Source organism: Prosopis cineraria, unplaced genomic scaffold (genome assembly GCF_029017545.1).
Source record: "Prosopis cineraria cultivar Desert tree isolate PC_DT_omini unplaced genomic scaffold, ASM2901754v1 PC1, whole genome shotgun sequence".
NCBI classification, from domain to species: Eukaryota; Viridiplantae; Streptophyta; class Magnoliopsida; order Fabales; family Fabaceae; genus Prosopis; species Prosopis cineraria.
In genome coordinates this window covers 58,667,325-58,693,558 of record NW_026555332.1, presented here as the reverse complement: position 1 = coordinate 58,693,558, position 26,234 = coordinate 58,667,325, and the positions used below count along the sequence as shown (strand labels likewise).

Sequence of the window (26,234 nt, the reverse complement as noted above, 5' to 3'; positions counted from 1 at the left end):
GAAGACAATTTTTAAAAGCTCAAGGAGTGTTTAACTTCGGCACCACTTTTGAGTTTACCATCAGGCAATGGAGGATATGCAGTTTATTGCGATACTTCTCGTGTGGGTCTAGGCTGTGTTCTAATACAGCATGGACGAGTTATTACTTATGCCTCAAGGAAACTTAAGAAACATGAGCAGAACTACCCAACCCACGACCTAGAGATGGCAGCAGTTGTTTTTGCATTAAAAATTTGGCATCACTATCTTTATAGAGAGACCTGTGAAATTTATACGGATCATAAGAGTCTTAAGTACATTTTTGAACAAAAAGATCTTAATCTTAGACAAAGAAGATGGATGGAGTTGCTGAAAGATTATGACTGTACAATTGTTTGCCATCCTGGCAAAGCAAATGTGGTGGTTGATGCCTTAAGCAGAAAGTCGATGGGTAGCTTGGCACATATAATTTTGACAAGGAGGCTTTTGGTACAAGAAATTCATAAACTTGAGCATAGTAGAGTCAAGTTTGAGGTTATTGATAAGGAAGCATTTCTGGCTCATATACAAGCTCGTTCTTCTTTAATGGATCAAATTAAGAGCACTCAATTTTTAGATCCAAAATTATGCAAGTTAAAAGAAGCAGTCATAGCTAGAAGTAACACTGAGTTTAAAATTGACCAGGAAGGAATATTAAAGTGTAAGGCTAGAATTTGCGTACCACAAGAGGAAAACTTGAAGTGATTTATCATGGAAAAGGCTCATCATTCTGCATATACCGTGTATCCAGGAGCAACTAAAATGTATCAAGATTTGAAACAATTGTATTGGTGGGATGGCATGAAAAAGGATGTGGTAGACTTTATCTCACGCTGTTTGACATGCCAGCAAGTTAAGGAGAACACCAGAAGCCAGCTGGGCTACACCAAAGGTTAGAAATACCAGAGTAGAAATGGGAAAATATCACAATAGACTTTGTCACCGGGTTACCTCACACTACTAAGGGGTATGATTCTATCTGGTTATTGTTGATAGACTGACGAAATCAGCTTATTTCATTCGAGTGAAGACAACATATAGTGCTGATAAGTATGCTCAATTGTATATTGATGAGATTGTGCAACTGCATGGGATTCCAATATCCATAATTTTTGATAGAGGTCCGCAATTTACTTCTCGATTTTAGAGATCTATCCAAAAAGCTTTGGGTACTCGATTGGATCTCAGTACTGCTTTTCATCCGTAAACCGATGGCCAGTCTGAGAGAACCATTCAGATACTTGAAGATATGTTAAGATCTTGTATTTTAGACTTTGGTGGCAGTTGGGACCGTTACTTAGCTTTGATAGAGTTTGCTTATAACAATAGTTATCAATCTAGCATACAAATGGCCCCATATGAAGCACTTTACGGCAGGCAATGTATGTCTCTTATTGGATGGTTTGATGTTAGCGATACTAAACTTTTGGGACCAGATTTGGTGCAAGATGCTATTGAGAAAGTGAAAATAATTAGAGAAAGATTAATAACAGCTCAAAGTCAACAGAAGTCTTATGTGATAATCGATGTCGAGAATTAGAATTCATGGCCAGGGATAAAGTATTCCTTAAAGTATCTCCTATGAAAGGGGTAATGAGGTTCGGCAAGAAAGGTAAACTGAGCCCAAGGTATGTGGGACCATTTGAGATTTTAGAAAGAATTGGTGCAGTTGCTTATCGTTTGGCATTACCACCTGAACTGTCGAGTATTCATCCGGTGTTTCATGTATCAATGCTACAGAAATACTTATATGATCCTTCTCATGTAATTAAAACTAAGGAGATTCAAATATCCCCAAACTTATCTTATGAAGAAATTCCAGTGGCTATCTTGGATCGACAAGTTAAGAAGTTACGGTCGAAAGAAATCGCTTCGGTGAAAGTGTTATGGTGTAATCATTCTCAAGAAGAAGCTACATGGGAAATTAAAGCCGATATGCGTGCTAAGTATCCACACCTATTTGTGGATTAAGGTAAGCACAACTTTAAATTCAGAGGACCGAATTTTCTAAAGGGGGAAGAATGTAATAACCCCAACAAAATTTAAACTAAATAAATAATATATATATATATATATAGGGCAACTTACTTAAAGTGTGTTTATATTAGTTTTTGGGATAAATATAGCAAGTTAGAGACTTGGTCTAGTGGCAGTTGAGGAAGACTTCATATATCAGATCCCCAGTTTGAATCCGGAAGAGTACAAAAGAAGAGTTGAATTTTTTTTATTTTTCTGGTCATGCAAAATTACTAAATTGCCATTGGTTTCATCAGATTTTTTCAACTCTTTCTTTCTTCTTTCTCGATGGATCTAGACTAGAGAAAGAGTTTTGAGAGCACTGACATTCTGCGCTGCCTCTCAACTGAATCTGCCTTCTTCCTCCTCCCCCGAAGCCAGCACCGTCATTCGTGTAGCCATCGTCGATGCTGTGCTTATCCGTTCGCCTCAAATGTGATTTTCTTCTCGAGTTACTACTCTTCGTTTGCCTCTGCTGCTGATTCAAGTATGAAAAGTCTTTCTTTCTCTTAGCTTCTAGTTCACGTGGGCATAAAAGATCTAGTTTTTCTTCAATGTTCATCATCATCCTCCTTCCTCTATCCCTGCATGTTGATTCATTTAAGGGTGTATGGAAGAACAAGACCCTGAAAAGACTTAAAAGAAGAATACTTTCGGGAATTTAGAACTTTAACAGGTAAGTGAATAGCATTCCTTATGAGTATTCATTGAAAATCTTTTATTAAAATATTTCATTTTTATGAATTATGTTAGTTTTAGAAATTTTGAACTAATGATAAATAATAGTCGTATTATGATTCATGCATTTTTTCAAGAAATATATCTTTAATATTGATAAAGGCACCCTTGCCTATTGAATTTTAAAAATCTCTTGATTACATGATTAGCGCAAGTTGTACATTCGTTATGGTGTATCGATTTGATAAGTTTCATATATTTGAAGTTTCATAGTTTGATCTTGAGAATGAAATTTGACTTCACAAATAATTATTTTTCTCGCATGTTTGAAATGGGATTTATAAGAGAACTCTATACAGAACATGCTACTAACGGCAGTTCCGTTAGTCCGTAGCGCGCTGTGGTTAAACACTAGCTAGTTTGTTTCGTGAGTTTTATTCTCATATTTGCTATTCGTGGGCTTCGTACTTGCGTTTGATTCCGTGGCTTGAGCTGCGTTTGGTTATTTACCCTTGTGGACTGAGTGTCCACGTTTGTAACCTGTTCTGTTAAGTTTTCAAATTTTTAAATGTTAATTATTATGTGTTTTCAAATTTTACTTGATTTTTACTAGTAATTTGTATCACTTTGAGCTATATGAGAGCAGATCGTTTTCTTTAAGCATGATAACATAAATTATTTTTAATTTATTCTTATTTTACAAATATGATTATGACTTACATGCTTATAAATTTTGGTAAAATTACTTTCAATTTTCTTGACACCATTATTAGAGATTGTCAATTTAAATTTTAAAGATTTTATCATGGGAATGCTATTTACTGGAAAAAAATTATTTGGCCTTAGATTGGTTAGCTGATGCTGATTCCACCAACGACCTTAAAAGGGCAACTAGCGACAGTGGGTGGATCTTTTTGATTGGTACTGTTGCTTTAATTTAAATATATGATATGTATGTCTTTTTGATTTGAAAAGAAAGAGTAGATGCTCCACATAAGTTGTTGGTGAATCTTATTTTTGTCTATATATATTGGTTGTTGGCTGGAAGGAGCTACGCTCCTGACTTATACTGTTATTTGTAAAAAATTTTGTTGTAGAATTTTCAAGAGATCCTAGTTATAGGGAAAGTTCTGCCAAAATTTTTACAAAAAACGTCGACACTTTCTTATGATAATGAATTTAAAGAAATTATTTTAATTCCCATGTGATTTGATTGAATTTTGTTCTTTTCTTAAAAAAATGAATGAAATAAATGTTCACTTGGAGGCTTACGAGAATGTGAGAATGGTTCACACCCATGCCGGTTACCCTCTATTTTTGGGGCGTGACAAAATTCATATTTGTGATTTCAATCAATAGATCTTATGAGATCAACAAATAATATATATTCAAAATATTTTTATAAAAACTAATAAATCATGGATTTATAAACTATACCAAAAATTTCATTGCAATATGTAAGAAAAATTTACATTATTTTTTAAATGTAAAGAATATATTTGGAAGTCATCAATTATATATTTATAAAATATTATTATTATTATATATTTATAAGAAGATATACTGTGATTGAAAAAATAAAAATATATTTTTAAAAAAATATGTTAATCCGCAGACTAACCCATTTAACCTACAGGTTAATCCATTTTAACCCACTAATTTTATAGGCTGGGCTGGCCTAGCCCATTTTTATAAAAATGTACTAATCTTTTTAACCCAACACGTTAAATTTGGCAAATTAAACGAGCTAGCTTGTAGGCTCAACTCGGTTCCTATGAAGAGGCAACATTAAATGATGGTATTGGTATGACAAATTGTCGTATCCATGGATAGATTTTAGGAAAAAATAAAACTTCTTTTTATCTATCTTTTCCCATAAGGAAATAATGAGCGTTAATTCGTTCCAATTTGGATTAATGCTGCATTTGGCTTGTAAGGAAAAATATGAAGGAGATAAAATGAAGAGAAGAGAAAAATAGAGAAATACAATTTTCTCCTACTGTGCTTGTTTGAACAAGAAAAAAATAAGGAAGAGAAAAAAATTATTAATTTTATATAGACAATAATAATTTTATTATTTATAAAATATTTATATATAATAAAATTTAATATTTAAAAAAATTATATATGCAATAATTTCTATCATGTATTATTGATTAAATAAAAAGATAATTATAAATTATTTTATTTAATATTGAACAAAATTATTTTAAGGAGAATTATATTGAAGTTTCACACAAGCAAATTAATTATTGTAAGATCCATTAACAGTTGAACTAAACTGTATTGATAACACAATCGATTGTTAATGCAGTTTTGTTCAGTTATTAATAAACTTTATAGTAATTAATTTTTTTATGTAAGACCTAACTGTAATTTTTTCAATAAGATTTAGACCACTTTAACACATGAAATTTTTTAAATCTCACCTTGCGGTGGTCAACTGCCCGAAGCTTTTTATACTTCGCTTTCATCCGGAATGTAGATGCCACCCTTCCGGGCTCAAGGCTTTTCTAACTGATTGGCTGAAAAATGCAAAAATAAACAAGAATATGCGCCAGTTGGAAACCGAACCGGGTCTATATCTTGGCAGGGTATCATTCTACCTCACATTTCAATTTTAAATATCTCAAATATACTTTAAAATTAAATATATAACATGATTTATCAATTATAATATATAATTAAAAAGACTCATCACTACAATACAATAAAATAATAAAGTAATAATATTAAAATCAATATATAAGTTCAATATAATTAAAAACATAATTAGAAATAGCAAATAGATTAATTAAAAATTAAATTATAAAATTGATATGCATAATATATTACATAATTATGTGTGTGTGTATATATAGGTTGGACTATTGAGCTTGTAGGATAGGCTTTGAAAAATTAGGCCCAGTCTATTTAAGTAAATAGGCCTAATTAAAAACTTAAACTTAACTTAAATTTATTTAGTAAATAAGTTATGTTAAGCCTGAAGTAAGTCAGAGAGTAAGCTCTTGATAAGACCTGGCTTATTCCCATCTCTACCAAGAAGAGAACAGGTAGCAGTGCTGTGACCACCGTCAAGCAGGTCATGACGCTTGCCAAGCATCACAGCCATGCCCAATTCACACTCCCTTTCATGTAGCCAGTAGCCATGCTCACCTTTACCAACGGCCTCCTCCACAAGGTTGAGTTGACCTATATATATATATATATATATAGCAGTGCGCTCCGTGTATATGTGCACTCCGAAAGCGGTGCACCTCGATTGTCCAATTGAATGTATATATAGTAGTGCGCTCCGTGCACATGTGCACTCTGAAAGCGGTGCACCTCGCTTGTCCAATTGAATAGCCACCTATAATGTTAGAAGAAATTGACGAGGAAATTCATGACGACATTAGGAACAATACATACTAGAGAGAGCAACCAAGTCCTTGGTGGGGAGGTCAAAGGAGGATAAATTGGAGATGAGTTGGTTAAGGTTAGATGTAGGCATTGGAATTGAGCCATGAAGAACAGCTTGCACCACAACAAGAAGCATATTCTTTGTTTTATATTCAAAAAATAAAGATAAATAGAGTGAAAACATGACTCTTGAAAAAGATGGTGAACACGACGAAGAAAGAGAGGAGGAGCTCGATGGACTAAAGGGTGCCATGGATGGAGTCGAATGGTGAGGTTGCGAGTGTTAGAGGCCGCCAACTCTAGTTCCTAGAGATCGAGGTTAACAGTGGAAGGAAATGACACCTCCATTCTCTCTCTCTCTCTCTCTCCCCCCCTCCCTCCCTCCCTCCTTCTCCCTCATCGTTCTCTTACTCTCCCTCTCCTTCCCTCTCTCTTAAATACCAACAACGTGAAGATGGATGATCAAGTCCTGTGGGTAGGGTGGAGCATGTTGGATCAAGTGTCAAAGGAGGAAGAGCTATGGAGTGTGTTGGATTATAGAGCGAGAGAACCAGAGGTTATGATGATGATGTGGGAGGATGAGCAGAAACCGTCCAGGGTCATAGCTCCTTGCTCATGTAGAGATGAGAGATCAATGGAGGAGAAGGAGGAGAAAGGTGGACAGAGAGAGAGACAGAGAGAGAGAGAGAGAGAGTGGAGAGGAGATAGATGAGGGAGATGGTGATCAGAAAGCGTGGTCAAAATGCTGGGTGATCTAAGAGAGGGTGTAGCCCAAAAATATATATAAATGCTAGAAGTGCAAAATGATAGGCCCCACTAATGGCATCTTTAAGTGCGTTAACATTTTCAAACATCTAATGACTGACAAAATTTAATGTCCAGTTCAAGACATTCATTAACTTTTAAAGAAAAAATTAAAGATAAAAATGACTCTTAACCTTTATTTTATATTTTATATTGATCTTCTTTTAATGATAACATTAGAAGTAATTTATGTGATTCGTCAAAGGCTAAATCAAGTTATCGTCACGGCGTCATTGAAATGTTTATTTCAGTTATATCTGCCAATGAGGTGCGGGTGCACCTACTTGCTCCCTCATCCCATGTCATGAACAACTAATTCCTTCAGTCAAATCTACTTCATCAGGAAGACGTAACCAATATTCATGAGAACATGCGCAACGAATCCCACATCGTATTAATACAATAATATATACATGTATATATATAATTCATATTTTGGAAATATTACCAAGGACAATCTCGCACATAGATTTAGAACTTAAGAATGCCCCATTCTCAAAACGTCAAACCCAGGCTATTATTCATCGTATCTATTACCTGGTTTCCGAAGCCTATGTTCATAGCTTGCTGATATTGCCGTCATAGTTACCTTCAGAACACAAATTACAGCCTTCTCCGTTCATATTGAGCCCTTGGAATCTTTTGGCGGCGTGTTAGCAAACCTCCAGCTGAATTGGTCCCTGCTCTTGAAGTATCGATCACCTGCCACCTCATCAATCGGAACTGTCTCAGAAATTTCTCTGAGGTCCCTATCTGTAAGTTTCACAGCTAAGACACCCAAATTTTGATCTAGGTTCTTAATCTTTGTTGTTCCTACGAAGGTACAGAAGATTCATGTCAGCTGATACAAAAACATTACCACTGCAACAAAATAAATGAACAAGATAATAACTACACTACGGTCATTTAATTTTGATATAAATTGAACAAGGCGCGGCAATGAATTTGAACATTTGACATACTATTTCAACTTGATGAAATATAACACTAAATCTTTTTTCGAACTCCAAGCGTGCAGAGGGATCTAAGCACAGTTAAGAGTCATGTTTTTCAGCAACAATCTTGAAACCTTTATTGATAAAGTACATTGTTTTGTTTAATAAAGCCAAGAGAATGCCCACAGACAGACATACACAACGCATGTTGGTTTGTACAGACAACAAAATAACAAGCCTTAATTAACCATCGGAATCAGAGTAGCGAGTTTAAATAGGAATATAGGCATTAGGGAGCAAGCGACTCACCAGGGATAGGCGCAACATCATTGCCTTGTTGGAGTACCCATGCTAATGCTAGCTGAGCAGGAGTGCACTGATGCTTCCTAGCAACGTGTTCTATTCGATCATATATTTTCTTGTTCTTCTCCAAATTCCGTGACTGGAAGCGGGGATACGAGCTCTAATGTGCAAAACAATGCAACTATCAGACAACTGTGGCTCTTAAATAAAAAACGGTTTTGCCCTTTCAATGCTTTAATTTAGCAATAGTGGTGAAACATTGCGAGGTATTACCCTGCACCAATGTTCCTTAGAGACTAGCACGGCCAAAAGGGCTTAGCTATGCAATAAGGATAGTGGTTATAAAAATATTATATTGAAGGACAAAAGAAACAACCTGACTACTGTTTCAACTAAGGATTGAAAAGCAAATGCAAAATATAGTTATATTATGTACCAGGGAGCTAACTGCAGGCACAGTTTCCACAACTCCTCGGCCACCAAAAAAGCCACGACCAAGAGGGCTATAAGGCACTATTCCGATCCCAAGCTCTCTACAGAAAAAATCCATCAAGAAAGTTAACTCACATTACCAGAGGCACTGCTTCAAAAGGCAAAAACGCAGAATGCAACAACGGAGTTTTGGTTTTAAACATTCGCTTTGAGCTATTGTAATGAATTCTTTAGGGTTGTGAGAGAGTTGTGATTTAAGAACTGCTAGAACTAACCTACATAGCGGAACTATCTCTTCTTCAATGTCGCGAGTCCAAAGAGACCACTCTATTTGCACAGCTGTTATGGGATGAACCGTATGTGCTCTCCTAATTGTATCAGGACTGGCTTCAGACAGCCCAATATATTTAACTTTTCCTTCTTCCACCAGTTTCTTAAGTTCACCAACCTATAATGCAACAAACTCATGAGAAATGTATAATGCTGGGCCATTTTAATACTACCTACGTTTCTTTCTATAAGAAACAAACCCCTGCTTTCTCAATACCAAGGAAAGTAGGTAAATTAAGTTATAAGCTTTAAAAATAATAATAGTACAGATGTATAACTTTTTTTTTTAAGCAATACTCTTAATTTAAGGAAATTGACCAAATTGGCCCATTTATCATCTCTCCTCATTAATAAAGGCTTGACTGGAAAATCAAAATAAATGTTTTAGACAAAAGTTAATTGTTTCTTATAAATAGGAACAGAATTACACTCCCAAAATTCTCTTATAAATAAAAACGGAAGGACAAAAATTTACAGGATATTTCAGAGGAAGAAATTGCTAACAGTGTCTTCTATTGGCACTGACTTGTCCACCCTATGCTGATAATAGAGATCAATGTATTCCACATCAAGCCGTTTCAAGCTGGCTTCACAACATGAACGCACATATTCGGGGGTACCCTGGACCTGAATATCAGTAAGGAAATTTGCATCTGCCTTAATACCAAATTTCGTTGCCAGCTGGATTTTTTCTCGAGGCAACTCCTTTATGGCCTGCTCAACCAAATTAAAAAATTGACATGTTTAAGCAAATATCATGCCAGTGAGCCAATAAAATATGTAAAAGTTTAAAAGTGAAACATTAAAATAAAACAGACCTTTACTAGTTTATAGTTACTTTAACGTGCAAAAACATTTAGAGATAAATTTTCTTTTTTCTTTGACAATAAGGAGAAATTCTTTTTTCTTTTTAACAATACGGAGAAATTTCAACTGCAAGAGCATTGAGCCACTTCTCCTGCTCTCGAGATCTTCTTTCATATAAAAATGACGTGATTTTCAAGTGCACAGCCTTTTTCATAAACCAGAGCCAAAATTATTACATGAACCAACAAAACATCAAAATCAACAGAGAAATATTATATTCCACTATGGCACTATGTTATGTACGTGAATTGTCGCAAGTGCCACGGTTTCCTTCCCAAGTTCTTTTGTGGGTTTAGCTGGCTCATAATCTTTAAAGGTCCAATAGGGGAAACTTGCCGAAGAAGAAGGAAACAGTGTGATTTAAATTGAAACGTTGATAACCTTGTTCAACAGTCATTGATCATTGCGTATTCTTTCCCCATGGAACTATGCTTCATGACCAAGACAATAATCTGTTAATCAGATCAGATATTGCAGTGTATTGTGCTCAAGGCTTCATTTTCTTGTTTGTGATGACCGATTGCACATATATTCATGCAAACACACAGAAAAAGATTGTAAACGACATCTGTTGAAGGTGATCAATAATCAGAGATTGGGTTATATGGAAGGAATTCCTAACGATGCAGTGATTCAAATTCATAACAGGATTAGTGTAGGGCAGCAGGACACATGCAATGTAAATATAGGGATAAGCCGTAAGGATGGATCATCGTCACCTTTCCTACCAAAACTTCGTTCGTATTGGCTCCATAAAAGTCGGACGTATCAAAGAACGTAATCCCTTTACTGAATGCATGCTTGATAATGGATATTCCGACCTCTTCAGGGACAGGAGCGTTATAGACTCCAGTAAGGCCCAGACAACCAAATCCCAACTTGGAAACCTGAACTATGTAAATGTAAGGCACGAGTCGAGCGAGGAAACACGAATTAATAGACAACTTACGGATAGACATCCGATACATAATTGACCAGAGAAGTCGAATGAATTACTAAAAAGATTTAATTAGTCGGAAGGCTAATAACGAAGAGAAGAAAAGGAGAAGCAATTGAAGTGGATACCTCAAAACCTAGGGTTCCAAGTTTAACACGAGGCATGTGTGGCGAGGCCATTTGCGGAGAACGGATTTCAGTTGTTGAGTATCAGACTGTACATCCAAAGGCCAAAGGGGATGCGGGTGGAAATAGCGGCGTTCGGTGGAGTGATCAATCGTGAACTGGGCAACCGTCACGGAATAGGACGGCGAGACTAGAGAATCGGGGGGCCACATTTAGATAAGGAGAGTGACATTTGTGGGAGCCGCCGCACTCAAGCCCCGATTCCGTAACACCATCTGCACTCGCTGCCTGTTCTTTTCTTCCCGCGCATTAATGAAATTTGACGTTCTACGGTATAGCTGATGGGTTAGATTCTATGTTGATGGTTCCATCAACTTCAACGGCATAGCTAGTTGTGAAGGACTTGTAAAAAATGATAAAAGCAACTAGATTAAGAGTTTTTTTTTTTTTTTTTTTAATTTTAACTATCAATCCAACACTATAGCAAAATTATTAAATTAATAGAGGGGTTCAACCTTTGTTAAAATATTAAGTTTATCAAGATGAGTGTTTATTTAGATTCTTTAAAGGCTCTATCCTTCATTGATTATAGCCATATAAATAGTCACCATCTCTTAACTATTATCAAAAACATTAAGAATATCACCAGATGAAATTGGAAGATTACATTTAATCACAATTACAGAGAAACTAATAGATGTGTTGATCTTCTGACATATAGGGCTTCTAAAAAATATTTTGATATTATGTTATTTGATAGATCGCTTAATAATTGTAAGAGTCTTATGACTTTCTGACTTGACTTGATTTTGGTGTTATTGCACAATTTTAACCATGGCCTTATATTCTAAAAAAAAAATTGACATTCTACTCTCTTGTTTAAAAAATGTGGATCACTTCTAACGGGTTTGGTTTCAATACTTATCCCTCAGCTCATCCTTAAGATAAAATCTGGACCAATTAAATTTTAATTTGGATGGTCTAAATTTTAAGTATTATTTTATATTATATTTATTAAAATAAAAATTATAAAAATTTTATAATCATAATATAAATCAATATGTTATGATTATAAAATTTATAATATTAAATTAGACCCTTTAAATTACACCTAGATCATATTTAAAATAAAAATTTATTAAAAATATTTTATAAATTTTTATTTTAATAAATATAATATAAATTATAGAATAATATTTTTAATTTGAACTGTTCAAATTAAAATTCAGATGATCCAAATCTTATTTTAAGGATGAGCACCATATGCTAATCCTTAGGATGAGTAAGGAAACTAGTTCCTACTTCTAAGTAAACCTCACTTTTTAAAAAAATAATCATAATTATTTTTTTAATTTAGTATTCTTTTGTTATACTTATCTTTATTAAATAAATTTTTCACCTTTAAAAAAAATATAAAGTAACTTATTCATTAACAATGCTTTAATAAATATAATAATTATAACTTGAAACACTAAAAAATATTATATTTTTAAATATCTAACTATTTTTATATTTTCTAATAAAAAAGTATATAAAAAATAATAAATACAATAGTTTGACTGGCAACATAACCTCCCTTCATTTAAAAATAAAACGTATTTTTAGTGGAATCAATGCAAAAAGTTAGCTAAGTGTTTTTAAATTTATATTCTCTTCCTTTCAAATTTTAAAATAAAAGTTAATTTAATAAAATTTAATTGTTATAATAAAATTTTTATCTAGGTATATCTTTAAAAAAATCAATTAGATAAACTAAAAATTGTTTAAATTATATATAATAAAATGTATTTTTAAATATAAAATTACTAAAAAAGATATTAATTCATGATTATTTATAATTTTTATTATGTAAATGTAATATATTTGAAATTTTTAAAAATGTACAAAAATTTTAAATGACATAAAATTTGATATGTTTAAAAAATATAAAATATAAAGTTTAAAATATTGGAGAAAATTATATAGCAAATAATTCAACATACATTAATATTAAAAATTAACATAATTCAAAAATATAAATATATGATAATTTTTTAAAATTTAAAAAAAATTAGATGAATTGAGTTTTAAATGCTCACTAAAGTTAGGGATGCTTTCAAATTCAAATAATGCCAAAAATTTAATATCTAATTATTATTATTTAAATGATAATTATATTTTAATGAATTAACATTATTTTTTAAAAAAAAAATAGAAGGATAGTATGGTCAAATATAAAATTAGATATTAATGCTCCCAACCACAATAGCATTTTGGAAGATTCAGGATGGCGTGTTTGAAAATCCACTTTCAATGTTTATAGATGTACATCTTAATGTCCATTTTTCTCTATAAAAAATTATTTAAACAATTTTTCACATCTCATAAATAGAAAAGTACTTTTGGGATATTGTTGTTGAACATCCAAAGAGGCCCTATGTATGTTAATAAAGTTTAATAATTACATTTCATAAATTTATTTTTTTAAAATAAAAATATAAACCTCTTAAAATACCTTTAATTTAATATAATTTTAAATCTATATACTTAGTTATTAGACTACAATTATTTCAATTCTCTCTCCATTTAAAAGGTAATATTAAAAAAAATATTATTAATGAAACATTATTTTTGTTAAATTATCTTATATTTTGATTCAATGAAATACCTCTAAAGTTGTTTTAAAATTTGAGATGAAGTTGCCATCTTTTATATTTATCTTGATTTAATAAGATGTCTTATTTAAAAATGAATGATTAAGTCATTTATTTATTAAAGGTATTTTTGAAAAAACAAAAGAACTCATTAATTACTCATTAAAAAACTAAAAATCTTATATTCTTGAACATCTTACCTAAAAAAATATCTTATACTCCTCTGATTCTATTTATAGCACAAAAAGATAAGGTTAATTTTAATCCTATTTTCTAAGATACTTCACTATTTTTTAGGTTCATCTATACATTACTACTCTTATTAAATGTTAAAAAAATATTAAAATAATTTTTTATCCTTATTAGAGATAGAGGTGGTAACTTTTAAATTTTAAGATATAGTCCCTTCGTTAAAAAATGTAAGGCATTTTTTGAGAAGTTATATGTTCAAAAATGTAAGGTATTTTTAGTCTTTCAAAATGTAATCATTGTTTTTTTTTTTCAAAAGTATCCATATTAATAATGACTTTATATTTGTTATAGGTTATTTAATAGGGAGAAATATAAAAAGATAGAATTATTTTAAAAGTAAGTAATTACTTTATTAAGGGGCAAGATTCGATTAAAAATGTTTTACATTTTTTAACAGAGAGAGTAATTAATAAAATTTAATATATTTTTTTAGTTTCAATAAAAAATGATGAAAATAATTTATAAATAGAAAGAAGGGAGTATTTTTTTAGGGGAAGGAGGACCAAGTAATTTTAAAAAGTTACATTCACTCAATTTGACTAATTTTGTAAACCAAGGGCACATATGGCTGTAAAGGTCTTATAGTATCATTTTTGGGTCAAAATTAAGGTCACATGCCTTATTAGCTCTTCGCTGATTGATAGGACCTAAGCTGTACAGATTAGACAATTTTTGATTTCATTTATTAGCCTGATGTTTCGGGTTTGATGTGTTTTCCTTCACCCCCTCTCTCTGCAGGTTTATTGCCAATGTCCATACAAAGCCAAACCACTAGGCATACTGCAACATCGATCTATTACACAAGAATAGGACACCCTGGGAAGTTACAGGAAGCCAATATGCCTTCTGCTCTAACTAATTAGTCAATGATCGTTTATGAAAATAGATTTGTGCTAAAATGTTTTTACCAGTAATTGGAATTTTATTTGACGTTTAGATTACTAAGTTTAATTACTTTTAGTAGAATCAATTTACGTGATTCATTAAATCAAATAATAGTCGCCGAGCCATTGAAGTCTTCATTCATATTTGACAATGAGGTGCGACTGCCCCTACATGCTCCCTCATCCCATTTCATGCCATTGCTAATTGGAGTAGCTCCTTAAAACCATACCTACTTTATAAGGAGAAGTTGTGTCAAAAACATTCGTGTAAATATGACCAGTGAAACCCCGCATCTTTTCATACAATAACATAATTCATGATTTTGCAAATATTATCAAGGACAATCTTACACAAGAATTTAAAACTTAAACAATAGTCAACTCTTAAAGCACCCAACCCAAGCTACTTCAGAGCCTCCGTTCACAATTTATTGATATTGCCATCATTTTGACTTCAAAACACAAATTACAGCATTTTTCATTCATATTAGGCCTTACAATCTTTTAGGGCGTGTTGGCAAACCTCCAGCTAAATTGGTCCCAACTCTTAAAGTATTGATTGCCTGCAACTTTACCAATAGGACTGTCTTGGAAATTTCTTTAAGGTCCCCTATCTGAAAGTTTCACTATTAAGACACCCAAATTTTGATCTAGGTTCTTAATCTTTGTTATTCCTAAAAAGGTTTAAAAAATCCATATCAATTAATTCAAAAGAGATGGACAAATACCAAGATAATAACTATAGGACAAAAAAAACTTGATGCAATAATAAATTTGAATATTTGACATGCTAATGCAATCCAATATGATTGCTGAATATTTGACATATAATTTCAACATACTAATTTTTTTCAAACTCGAAGCTTATAGAGTGGTCTAAGTACAATTATAAATCATGTTTTTCAACAACAATCTTGAAAGAAACCTTTATCAATAAAGTATATTGTCTAGTTTTACAAAGCCACAATAATGCCCACAGACAGACAAACACGATGCATATTAGTTTGTTTAGACAACAAAATAACAAGCCTTGATTAATTGTCAAAATTAGAGTTGTGAGTTTAAATAGGAATATAGGCTTAGGCCAAAAAAAAGGAATATAGGCATTAGGGAGCGACCGACTCACCAGGGATAAGCACAACATTATTGCCTTGTTGGATTACCCATGCTAATGCTAGCTGAGCAGGAGTACAATGGTGCTTCTTAGCAATATTTTCTATTCAATCATATATTTTCTTGCTCTTCTCCAAATTCTCTAACTAGAAGTGAGGATATGAGCTCTAATGTGTGAAACAACATAACCATCAAACAACCGTGGCTCTTAAATAAAAAATTGTTTTGCTCTTTCAATGCTTTAATTTAGCAATAGTGTGAAACATTTTAACATTCAAGAAAATTATGTATGATTAGTTAACCTCATGAGTATAATTAGTGAATTAATGAGGTGTGTGATAAGAGAGGCCTAATTGATATAATTTATTATAATTTCAACTTTGGAAGTAGGTCCGAATCGATGGCAAGTCACCCAAGCATAGAAAGAGAAGGAAAAAGTAAAGGAATGCCTTCTGCACAACATGCCACGGCCTGTGGTCAATCCACCATGGCGCACAAAGATAGATTTTAAATGCAACAATCTTTTCGTGCCATGTGCCGTGGTAGAGGGCTGCATGCGCTGTGGCACATGGTCAAAAATTTAATTTATTATATACGATTCTATGTGTGAAAAATAGAGAAGAGGAAGGAGAAGACTCGAAAAACATGGTTGAGCTCTGCTAGGGCACATTGTTGGATCATATTGGTGATAGTTTGAAGCTCCCAAACACCCAAGGTAAGCAATCTATATCCTCTTCTTCCTTTCTCTCCCTTATTTATAAAGATTTGAGATAGGGTTTGAGTTAGAAGATTGATTTTTGGTCCATAAAAGTTATGAGTTTGAATCCATTAGTTAAAATGGATATGACGAGAATTATTTAGGGTATTGAAACACCACATTAATGACTTTTAAAGTGGTTGGTGCATGAGAGTAGTAAATGTTTGAAATTAACATAAATTAGGTAGTTAAGAGAGCTTGATATTCATTAATGATGATTTAATGACTCATTAGTACTATTATGAGTCAATAGAACCTAAGGAACCTGTTAGGTATGAATGGGTAGTGATTTATAAGATTGATAGAATAGATATATGGAGTTTGGTATTGGTAAATCCTAAAAAATGAGATAATGATGGTATCATTGTATTATGAATGTAGTGAGGTTTAATTTAGCACTATTCAAGCTAGTGAGAAGCTTTAGAAATTGATATTATAAAGGGTAAACCTTTGACTTCTTAAAGGTTTGAGGTAGTCGAAGGAAATATAACTTTATATAGTTGAATATTAATTTGTTATTAGTTGAAAATAGATTGTTTTGAATCATGATTTATATTTTAAATTATATATGTAATTTTAGATAAAAGATGAACTTGTGAATGATTTGATAAATGAAAACCTTTTATATGCCACCCATTTGTGATTTATGAATTTAATTCTGGCATGTTATTGTGGGTGAAGAATTGTGATGTGATGTGTTGAGGATGTAGAGTATGAGTATGTGAATTTATATGCTATGAATTGATTGTGTGGAATGCATATTATGTGTAAAATGTACATGGCATAATCATTAGTGGGAGTTTGCCTAGGAAAAGGTGTAGATTGATTTAAATCATGTGATATTGGCAGTGATCGTTGAAATCAAGAACTTTCCTTGGCCCCAATTGTTGGAATTGGAAGGTAGCCCTTATTCTATGGTTGATTTAAAACTGTCCTACTTGTTTTATGAAGGACTCAAACCTAAACAGTCTTCACCGATTCATAAGAAGGCTGGATTATGGGTATGACACCCCATGATTGTTAGTATTAGGGAAAATCAGATTACATAAGTGAGTGTGTTAACCTTAGCTCGGTAGCTCCTCACAAGTGAAAGGCTGGGTTAGTCCATGAAGGATGTAGCCACGTGGTATCCACCAATTTCATATTAGACGTAATACGAGGGTATAAGGCTGGCATTCGATCATGCATATAAATTGGGCCATATGGTTGTTAGTATTATGGTTTGGCATATGTTAGGGGTGCCTAGTTGGTGGTATTGTGACCCCATATTATGCATTATGATTTAAAATGGATATATGTGTTTTTGAGCCCAATCATATGGTTGTTAGTATTGTGAACCAAGTTCATCACATGTGTTGTATTTGTGCAATTTTTGTCTATTTGCATCTATTTACAATTAATATGCAATTGTATAAATTAGGTAAAACTTGGTTACTGAGTGGTTGTACTTACCCCTCAATTCTTAATATTTTCAAGGCCTAGCTCATCATATCTGAGTTAGGAAAAAGATGTAGAGGGTTAGGATTTGTAGAGTAATCTTTTTGTATGCCCCTCTTTGTTGTTTTATGTGTATTGAATGTTAATCCAATTACCAACTAGGAGTTACATGTTATTTTTATACTACTTGCATTATGGTAACATACAACTTATGTATTTTGTACCCCAAGTTAGAGAGTTTTGGTTGAAAACTCATGGATAGGGCTAAAATACTTGTACAAGTAAGAACATGTGTATTTTGAATGTGTATTTTGAATGATTTGAAATTAAAATAATGGTTTTGTGCATGATTTTTCTCCCCCCTGTGTTTTATAAAAATTGAAGTTGAGTGGTGAATTTGAGATATATATGTTTTTGTTTATGTATGGTGCATTGCAAGAGTCTACTAGAGTTTATTGAGTGTGGTCAAACGGTTAGTATAGACTTTTGGCACTTGAAGTTTAGGAGACCATGGTTGATAATTTTTGTGAAAAAGTGATAAAATAGGTTTTAGTGTTTACCTTTTTATAGAAAATGAATTTGAATATGAAACTAATGCCATCAACTAGAGCTAGGAGAAAGCTTTGTATAGACACCAAAACTACCTTAATCGGATGTCGGATGAAGATTTGGAACATGTCAAAAGTTCACTCCCACTGCTGTCAAATTCGTGTAATACGTCATGGCACATGGCATAAAGGTGAGTAAAAGCGGTGCATGTGTATTAAGCAACAGCGCATAGGTCATTTTCTATACAAAATACAGTTTTGAGTTTTAAAACTTATTGTTTTGGGTCCCATGTGATTTTTAAGCTTCCGCATTGTTTTCAAATTTTGATTTGACCATTTCAAATGTATTTGAGATTAAAAATATTGAATTTTGAGATCCCATTATAAATGATTTGAGAATTCTTTTCTTTTATATAATTTTACAACTTTGGCAATTCTTTGAGGGTTAATCCTTTGATTATCATATTTATGAAATTAATTATGGATAAGTAAGGGAGACCTTACAAACATTGCAGGGTACTACCTTACACCAATATTCTTAAAAGACTAGCACCGGCCATCTTAATAAACAAAAGGGCTTAGTTATGTAATAAGGATAGTGATAATAAAAATATTATATTAAAGAAAAAAAAAGAAACAATCTAACTAATTTTTCAACTGAGGATTAAAAAGCAAATGCAAAAGATAGTTATATTCTATACCAGGGAGCTAACTGCAGGTATAGTTTCCACAACTCCTCGACCATTAAAAAAGCCATGACCAAGAGGGCTATATGGAACTATTCCGATCCAAGCTCTCTACATAGCAAAAATCCATCAAGAAAGTAAACTCACATTACTAGAGGCACTAGTTCAGAAGGCAACCATGAAGACAGCATTGACTGAGTTTTGGTTTTAAACATTCACTTTATGTTGTTGTAGTGAATTCTTATGATTGCGAGACAAAGTTGTGATTTAAGAATCACAAGACGAAAAGTAGGGAACTAACCTACAAAGTGGAACTATCTCCTCTTCAATGTCGTGAGTCTAAAAGGACCACTCTATTTGCACAGCTATTATGGGATGAACCACATATGCTCTCCTAATTAGGTCAGGACTAACTTCAAACAGCCTAATATATTTAAATTTTCCTTCTTTCACTGGTTTCTTAAGTTCAGCTACCTATAATGCAACAAACTCATAAGAAACATATACTGCTATAAGATGCCATTTTACTACAAAAAATTTTATGAGATATTTTAAAGGAAGAAATCGCTAACCATGTCTACTATCGGCACTGACTTTCCACCTTATGCTGATAATAGAGATCAATGTATTCCACATCAAGCCTTTTCAAGCTGGCTTCACAACATAAATACATGTATTCTAGCATACCTTTAATTTGAATATTAGAGAAATTTGCATCTGTGGTGATACCAAACTTCATTACCAGCTGGATTTTTTCTTTGGGTAACTCCTTTATGACATGATGAATAATGAAACATCAAAATTAAACAAATCAATAGATCGAATCAGCACAGTAGGACAAGTGCAATATAAATACATGGATAAGCTATAAGGATTGATCATGGTCATTATTCCTACTAAAACTTCATTAGTATTGGCTCCATAAAAGTCGAACATATTAAAGAACATAATCCCTTTATTGAACACATACTTGATAATGGATATTCTGACCTCTTTAGGGACAGGAGCATTATAGACTTTAATAAGGCCCATACAGCCAAATCCTAACTTAGAAATCTAAAATGTAAGGAGCATGCTTATCAATCATCGACAAAGATAGAGAGTAGTAATATTCATATAGGATCAAGCTACACAAGGAATGAGTGAAGCCTTAAGAGAGGAAGCACAAACAAAAGATTTACATACAAATACTCAAATACATTATTTAGAGGGACATTAACAAACTAAGAGAAGAAAAGGAGAAGCGATTGAAGAGGATAGTGAATACCTCAAAGCCTAAGGTTTTGAGATTGACGCGAGGCATGTAAGGCACGACCATTGTAGAGAATGGATTTCAGTAATTCAATATCATAATGTGGAATTGTGGATGCAAAGGTGATGTATATGCAGGCAGCGTGTGGGGTTATATGTAGCAGGCCTGGAATCGACGATGTTAGGTAGAGGAATCCATTATCAATCGAGAAATCGTCACTGAATATGTTAGCCAGAATGGAGCACTAGGGAAATACAATGAACAAATCCATTAGGAATGGCATCCATGGTAGTCACCTTACCGTCACCCAAAATTACTTTTAGAAATCAATCAAGTACAGTAATCTTTGGGAGGCTCCGTGCTTTTCTTTTTTCTCCATTTTCCTCCTTTGCTCTTTCATGGAAATGACTAAAAATTTAGACTAGACTGGACGATCAGACCATTAATCAATTTGGATTTTTGCTTGGTCAATATATAAAAGCCGTTTTAGGAGTTGACCCTAGTTGGGCCATTTTGAACTAGCAGTTGCATCGGCAACCAAAATCAAGCTGGGAACCTGACTCAATTTTCAAAAATTGGATTGTTCAAAAAAAATTATTTTTTTAAATGACTAATATTTTTAGTCATTTAATGTTATGTTGTATTATGTGGCTTGTTAAGTCATGATAAATTTAAAATATTTAATTTTATTTTTAAATTAAATAACAATTTCACATTTATTTCTTATATTTCAATTATTATATACATATAATTTTTTTACTTTAATTATTACATCACCAGTTTGACTACTGGTTCAACCCAGTTAAACCATGCCAACTGTAAATCGTTAACCTTCTTGGTTCAATATCTGATCTAGTTCTGGAAATATTGGTTGTTGGAATGAAGCTTTTTGACAATTGAAATTTAACTTTTGAAAAAAATTATTATTTTAATTTTACATAAATTATGTAAATAAAATATTATAGTTTTAAATTATTTAAATTAAAATTTAATAATTTAAACTTATTTATATATTTTATGTAAAATTAAAATAATAATTTCATTAAAAATTAAATTTCAACCATTGAAATTTTGATCACAAGAGGGAAAAGGAGAAAAAAGAAAAAAAGAAAAAAAGAAAAAAAAAAAAAAGAAAAGGACAGATCCTCACTACTCTGTAATTTCCCAGCTTTTTTGCTAATCAATCACGCTTGTTAAGCTTGAATAATTAACCCAGGGGCAGTTATGCTCGTAAAACTTTTAACACATCAGCGCTTATGATTGTTTCTTATATTTTACTCCCTCCAAACCATAATATAAGTCATAGTTAATTAATTTAATTTTACAAACAATGTTAGTTAAATTTTTAAATTCCTAAAAATATCCACATCTTTACATTTATGCCCCTAAGTGGAATAAATTAATTGTATTTAAATTATTTAATTAAAATACTCTCATTAATTACATTTATTCCTTTCTACTGATTATTGCTTTTAATTCACTCGCAACGTGATGATGGGAATTGGGGTGAAGTTTAAAAGAAAATTTAAAAAAACAATAGGTGTGTGGTGTTTGGGTTTTGACATTTGGATGTTACGGGTTCCATGAAGAAAATAAAAGGGCATGCAAAATTGACTCCAAACCATGTTCCTATGTTCCATGGAAGGTTACAAGTCCCATCTCCCTATTCGTGCAAATAATGGAACCACCTCTGTCAACATGAAAGGAACACATGCAATAGCTCACATTCTTCCTTTTGACTTAAATGTAGAGGCAACCTTCACAGATGAAGATGACTCATGTATGAATGGATCTGGAAGTCAAGAGCCAAACATGCAGCTAATCATGCTCTGTTATAATGCTGCAGTAGCAAAGCACTATGAAGCAAGTCAGAATACTGGAAATTGTGAAACTAAGATTGAGGTAGGCATAAACTCCCATAAGTTTGAAAACAATGAAGGTACATCTCCCGCAATAAACCCATAAATCTCTTGCCTTTAGGATATTTTCTCTTCATGCTCAACTTATTGGACGTTCATTACGTGTATTATGTCTCATCATTCTCAACTTGTTTATCCTATCCAACTCCACAAAGTCTTCATACACGATATTATGTAGGTGATGTTATGACCAAAGCAAGTAGGCTATGGAAGCTTTTGACAAATGAACAACGTGAGTCAGTAAGTCAAATTCTACTGCATTCAACTTTCAATGGCAAGCTAAAGAGTGGCAAAGCAAACATGATTGCATCAGCATTTAAAGTTTCAAGAAGAGCTATTGAAAGAATTTGGCATCAACTAAGAGATACGAGCAATTCTCACCATGAGAAGAAAAATTGTGGCAGAAAAATCAATGAAATAGACATTGGGTGAAGAATTCTTGAAGTCCCTCTACTGAAGCTGACAACTCTTCGATATTTAGCCTGTGCATTAGACACTAAAAAATCAAAGCTCATGAGACTTTAAAAAAGGGTCTTCTTCAAAGGCACTCTAATGCAATGAAGCCTCTCCTAAATGAAAGAAACATGATTGCACAGTTGAGGTCTCCTAAATGAAAGAAACATGATTGTACAGTTGAGGTTTTGCTTGTCTATACTTGAAAACAGTAGCATGCCACATGATCCTGCTTTTAAATCTATGCAAAACATTGTTCACATAGATGAAAAGTGGTTCTAGTTGACTAAGAAGTCAATGAACGTGTATCTACTTCCACACGAGAAGAGACCGCATCGCACATGTAAAACTGGGAATTTTATTGACAATGTCATGTTTCTAGTTGTTGTTGCAAGGCCAAGATTTGATGGTGAAGGAAATGAAACTTTCTTTGGTAAAGATTGGTGTGTTTCCACTTGTCATGCAAGAGCATGCAAAGAGAAGAAGGTCTAACAGACCTGCAAGAACACTTGTGACCAAACCTATGACTTCAGTAAACAAGAGTGTCAATAAGTCATACTTGATTGGACAAGTTTTACTTGCCATCAAGTTGAAATGGCCAAGAGAGCATGTAGGAGAAACAATTTACATATAACGAGACAATGCTCCTTGTCATATTAATGTAGATGACGATGAGTCTCGTCATGCTGCAAGTAAAGGAGCCTTTGATGTTCACTTAATGTGCCAACCTCCAAACTCTGCAGATCTAAATGTCTTGGATCTTGGGTTTTTCAATGGCATACAAGCCTTACAACAAAAGGAAGCACATACCACTATAGATGGCCTAATTGAAGCTATGGATAGAGAATTTGGAAGTTTTTCATTGAATGATTCCAACAAGATCTTCCTATCATTACATGCTTCAATTGTGGAGATCATAAAGATTAAAGGTTCAAATGACCAAGGCATAAGGAAAAATTGCAAATGCAAGGTCTGCTACCAAGGCAATTGACGTGTGATAAATCCCTTGTGGAAGAAGCTTTGAAATATCTAAGAGGAGTTAGTGCTTAATGCATCCATCATTATCACCATCAAAGGAATCTTCAATCACTACATCCTCTAACAACACCGTATCTACCATGGAAGATGAGAGAGTCGATCGAAGCACAACATCATGTTCTTGTGCGGTGGTCTTTGTACCTATCTTTCGCATAGCATTGTCACTATCAAAGGAATCTTCAACTACTCCATCCTCTGACAACACCATGAAAGATGAGAGATTCAACCGAAGCACGTCATTTCGTTCTTGTGTGGCGGTATTTGTACCCATCTTTTACATAGTGGTGCCACTATTAAAGGAATCTTCAACCACTTCGTCCTTCGACAACACCATATCTACCATGGAAGATGAGAGAGCTGACCGAAGCACGTGATTTCGTTCTTGTGCGGCGGTCTTTGTGGCCATCTTTTGCACAATGACGTCACCATCAAAGGAATCTTCAACCACTGCAAAAGCTTCCTTTGGAGCATTGAATCAGACATGGAAGAAGAGAGACTCTAAAGGCCTTCAAAGACAAAGTGGAATGCGGTCACTGAAAGAAGCACGTGCATGGACCCTTAATCCTCAACCTGGGAGTGTAAACCGTTCTAATGAGTAATGATCCTTAGGAGTGGAAACATGATGGACTCAAGAATTGGTGGTTTAAATATGAAGCATTTAATTAAAGAAAGCAAGGGTATAAATTGAAAAAAAAAATTATAAAATTTACCCAATGCCCTATATTTTGACCAAGGAGTATTCCTAAAAACTGCCTTATATTATGGTTTGAAAGAAGTAAATTTTTTGATTTCAGGGAAGGAGAACCTCATGTTATGCTTGGCTAGACAAAAAAGTGGAGGAGAGAGAAAAGTGAGAAGAAATAACATTTTTTTCTACTATGGCTATGGAGAAAAAAGTTGAGATGAGAGAAAAGTAGGAAAAAAATAACATGTAAAATCTACATATTTCTTTCTCCAACTTTTCTATCCAAATATGAAAAGATTTTAAAAAGAAAATTGCATCTTTGAATTTATCTGCTAATTTCTAAATTTTATATTTATAGTGTAGTTACACTTTTTTTTTTTGCCAGAAGTATAGTTACATTTTGATCATGAACTTTTGTTAAACAAATAGTATATTTAATTTTTAAATTAATTAGACAAATGCTAATTCTAAATTTGCAATTAAATATCTTATATTTGGATGTAATTTTAAAATTTTAAGATTATTATATATTTAATAATTTAATAAATAAAATTATAAATTGGATAAAATAATGGAAGAATTACAACCAGGTGTAATTACCGTAAGGTCTATTAACAATTAAACAAAACTATATTAACAACTGACTATGTCATCAATACAATTAGCTCACTTGTTAATGAATCTTACAATAATTAATTTTTTTTTGTTTTGTGTGAGATTTCAATATAATTCTTCCAATCTTATTTCATTTTTAAGTGTTGCTTTTGCTTAAAGTTATTAAACTCAATTATCAAAATGTCACATAAAATCCCAACTAATAAAACATTAAATTCCTTAGATTTATCATATTTATCAATTTGATCATTCAAATTTAATTTTTATAAATTCATTCTTTTAAATTTATTAAATTATTATGTTATTTTTAAGTTTTCAAACACAAATTGACTCTCAAATTAATCAAATAACAAAATAATTTGACATGTATATAAAACTAAATAAGAATAAATTAACTTTCAAATAATTTAATTTTTATTAATATAGCTCCTCACTTTTCATCTTGTTCGGTTATTTTTAAAGATTTTTAAGTCTGTTGTTTCTACCTACACGATAACATTTTTTTTTCATTAATCTATGTTACTATCTTCAATATTTTATATCATCTATGTTAACATATTTTAATATTGTTTTACCTTTCCTAAACAATAAGGACCAAATCTATGCATACTCTATGATCAAATTAATAAAAATTAAACTTAGAGATATCAAATTTATAGTTGAAGCAAATTAAAAAGGTTAAAAGTTTTATTATCCCAAATCATCATTACCAGTAAAACCTATTACAGCATGAATTTATTTTCTTAAACTATCATTTACTAGAGAAGATATTTTGTACCAACAAAAATTAAATCTAGCAAAAGGATTAGTCCCTCACAATATGACAAATTGAGATTTGAACCCTTGCCGAGAGAAGGGTATACACTTAATGTCCGATAGTACCTACCTTTGTGATCACAATGAAGGAGCAGCTGAAAAAGAATGGAGGTGTTTACCAGTAAGAGCGAGAGGCAGATGGGCTTCTTATAACTTCCCTTTCGCTAGATGAAAGAGTGAGAGTCAGCTAAAAGACTCAACCGTTGAGTTAGGTTATTTGGAAGGGCAGGGCAAAGCGTGTCAGGAGCTGAGCTATCATGTTCATGATGCCTAATAAAGCCTGGGTAGAAATGGACTTT

At 32.6% G+C, this 26,234-nt stretch overlaps 1 protein-coding gene, 1 long non-coding RNA gene and 1 pseudogene across 2 annotated transcripts; all 3 read right to left on the bottom strand.

Annotated features, from left to right (window-relative positions):
• Window positions 1-2,197: 2,197 nt before the first annotated feature.
• LOC129303938 (uncharacterized) lies at window positions 2,198-6,840 on the bottom strand. Its single transcript, XR_008591554.1, has 3 exons — window positions 5,731-6,840; window positions 5,142-5,237; window positions 2,198-2,618 (listed from the first exon to the last, which is right to left on the bottom strand). It is a non-coding gene; the product is annotated as an uncharacterized LOC129303938 (long non-coding RNA).
• A 449-nt stretch (window positions 6,841-7,289) lies between these two features.
• On the bottom strand, window positions 7,290-11,179 carry LOC129320712 (probable aldo-keto reductase 1). The gene is made up of 7 exons (XM_054966277.1): window positions 10,851-11,179; window positions 10,505-10,672; window positions 9,423-9,632; window positions 8,864-9,036; window positions 8,593-8,689; window positions 8,163-8,316; window positions 7,290-7,731 (listed from the first exon to the last, which is right to left on the bottom strand). Exons 1-7 carry the CDS (start codon window positions 10,899-10,901, stop codon window positions 7,538-7,540), a joined length of 1,047 nt encoding a protein of 348 aa, XP_054822252.1. The 5' UTR covers window positions 10,902-11,179; the 3' UTR covers window positions 7,290-7,537.
• A 3,941-nt stretch (window positions 11,180-15,120) lies between these two features.
• LOC129305718 (probable aldo-keto reductase 1) lies at window positions 15,121-20,610 on the bottom strand (annotated as a pseudogene).
• Window positions 20,611-26,234: the final 5,624 nt, after the last annotated feature.

Excerpts from the sequence above, each read along its gene's own strand:
- LOC129320712 (XM_054966277.1), bottom strand. The coding sequence starts at position 10,901 with ATGGCCTCGCCACACATGCCTCGTGTTAAACTTGGAACCCTAGGTTTT. Across the intron at positions 10,673-10,850 it reads TTGGAACCCTAGGTTTTGAG|GTTTCCAAGTTGGGATTTGG; the intron begins GTATCCACTTCA and ends TACATAGTTCAG. Across the intron at positions 8,317-8,592 it reads TGCCTGCAGTTAGCTCCCTG|AGCTCGTATCCCCGCTTCCA; the intron begins GTACATAATATA and ends TTTGCACATTAG.